This window comes from Sinocyclocheilus grahami, unplaced genomic scaffold (assembly GCF_001515645.1).
Source record: "Sinocyclocheilus grahami isolate Dianchi unplaced genomic scaffold, SAMN03320097.WGS_v1.1 scaffold276.1, whole genome shotgun sequence".
Classification (NCBI taxonomy): Eukaryota; Metazoa; Chordata; class Actinopteri; order Cypriniformes; family Cyprinidae; genus Sinocyclocheilus; species Sinocyclocheilus grahami.
Window position 1 is genome coordinate 1,473,136 of NW_015505455.1, and position 2,279 is coordinate 1,475,414.

The following is a 2,279-nucleotide window of genomic DNA, read 5'->3' on the forward strand; positions in this document are numbered from 1 at the left end:
TTATTTATTTTTTCTTGCATGTCATGTGCGGGGCTCCGTACTTTACAATACTTTATTCACTTTTAAAACATTTCACCCATTTTTTTTTTGATGCATTATCCATATTGGAATTGAGAGTTGTGGAATTTCACGGATATTAGTATCAAATACTGCATATTTGGTGTTGGGACAACCCTAATTCATTTTATAATCAATTATTCAATTCTAATACTAAAATAATTATTTTATTTTTGTAATAGTAAAGAAAGAAAGAAAGAAAGAAAGGGTTTGGGTGCAGCAAAATGGGGTGTAGAAAAGCGTCTTACTCAGAGTCTGACAGGTTGCCGCCATTAACAGTTCCTGATCTCAGATTCAAGGCCATGCCATTCTCCTGCTCTCGTGGTGGGACGGCCAGCCGATGAGGGGGCTTGATTAGGACGTTGTGGCCGTTGCCCCCATCATTAGAAGCTAAAGAGGGCGCTCTGGAGGAGATGGTGGGGGGGTGGTAGTCCGATAACTTCTCCCTAAGTTTGTTTTTCATGTTTTTGTCTGTGAGTGGAGGAGGATATGTGATCTTATTCTTTAGAATACCTATGAAATGAAAGTACATTGGAATATTAGTATATATGTAATATATATCACAGAGGCAACATAAAATCATAACATGATTGGATGTTAATAAATATTAATGTTATCTTAAAGAAAATGTTTGTTTATATTAAATTACATTTAAAAACCATACATTTTCTTTCACTTGACGTTCCTTTAAATAAAATGAACGTTAACTGAAATAAAAATAAAATATATATACATAAAAATAAGACTTATTTCAGCTAGTTGCCAAGGTAACATTTCTAATTTTATTTTAACTTGAAGTAGTAAAATACCTAAAACTAAATAAACTAAAACTATTAAATAAAAAGTAATAAAAAAAAAAAGTTATATATATATATATATATATAAAAACATTAACTAAATTTAAAGTGATACAAAATACAATCTAATTAGGATTTAATCAGCTGCCTCTGAAATGACTTTGCTTTTAGGTGAGGATCTCAAAAAATTTATATATTTTGTATTTTTTAATTAAGTAATTTATGTTTATTTGCCACTCTCACCCTTCCTCTGTTCAGGCTGGTGGTTGCTGTTGGCTTGGGTGGAGGGTGTTGGCTGGTCTTTATCCTGAGTGGTCTCTCCAGTGTGATTGAGTTTATTTTCCTGATGGAGCTCCACATTAACTTTAGTCTCCACTCTCAGTCTCTCTGCCCCTCCGGGATCTTCACGGTCACTGGCTGCCATGGCTTCGGTCGGCCAGTAAGGCTTGACATGATTAGACACGGTGTCCACTGAGACATGGAAGAAGGGGTTAATGTTTACTGACACTTTAATAACTTGTAAATGCATCCGGGGGTTTCACATTTCCATATTTTAATGTAACTCTGAAGGAAAAATACCTTCTCTTGTACCCTTTGGAGTGCTGTGTAGTGGTTGTCTCTCATTATTCCACTTAGGCTTCAAGTCCATGTCTTCGTCTTCGCTGTCAGATGAGTGAGAGGAGGCGTATGAGCTGCTGTGTTCATCCACGGAGAGCTCGCTGTCGGAATCTGAGTCTAAATACACACAAATGTATGTCAACAAATTGTGACATACACAAGCTAAGAAACTTTTATCAACAAGTTTGGCAGTTCACAAATATAAATGCCACGCTACATTACGCTTGTCTACATGTGGATAACAGGCAGTAAATATACATATTAGTGCTAGCTTTGAAAAGTTTTTCAAGTTTTTCTTACCATCTGCTTTAGTGCCGTTATGGAAGAGTGAGCCGTCAATGTCAGTGTGTCCGGCTTTAGCGTTTCCAGATGAAACACTGGGCTTCTGACCCAATTCATCCCTGTGTAGAAGGGAAATCAGGAGAATGAGAGATATACAAGACAGATGCTAAACACAGGACCTCTAGTTGCAATGAGATTAGATTCCAGTGAAAAACAATAGCAACAAAAAATGAATAACCCATATGACTCATTTTGACTTCTTATCAGTTCACGTTGACTGGCTTACATTCTTGATGTCTAGAGGTTTAGCTTCATAAAAGTGTCATTAAAGTGAATTTAATCATTAAAGTTGAATTTAAACTCTTAGTGAAATTCATTCCAATTACACAATATGACTAGCCTATATGTTGAATATTTGGTCACAATTTATTTTAAGGTCCAATTCTCGCTATTAACAAACTATTAACAAGGACTTTTGCTTCAATAAACTACTAATTTGCTGCTTATTAATAGTTAGTAAGGTAG

At 35.4% G+C, this 2,279-nt stretch overlaps 1 protein-coding gene across 1 annotated transcript in view; it reads right to left on the minus strand.

Annotated features, from left to right (window-relative positions):
• Positions 1 to 2,279, minus strand: part of LOC107600014 (cadherin EGF LAG seven-pass G-type receptor 1-like) — a 32,856-nt gene that overhangs the window by 9,615 nt on the left and 20,962 nt on the right. The window contains exons 18-21 of the mRNA XM_016291783.1: positions 1,773 to 1,873; positions 1,434 to 1,589; positions 1,098 to 1,325; positions 306 to 570 (exon numbers count right to left, since the gene is read on the minus strand). Of these exons, the coding sequence (XP_016147269.1) occupies positions 306 to 570; positions 1,098 to 1,325; positions 1,434 to 1,589; positions 1,773 to 1,873 (750 nt within the window). The remainder of the gene's footprint in view (positions 1 to 305; positions 571 to 1,097; positions 1,326 to 1,433; positions 1,590 to 1,772; positions 1,874 to 2,279) is intronic.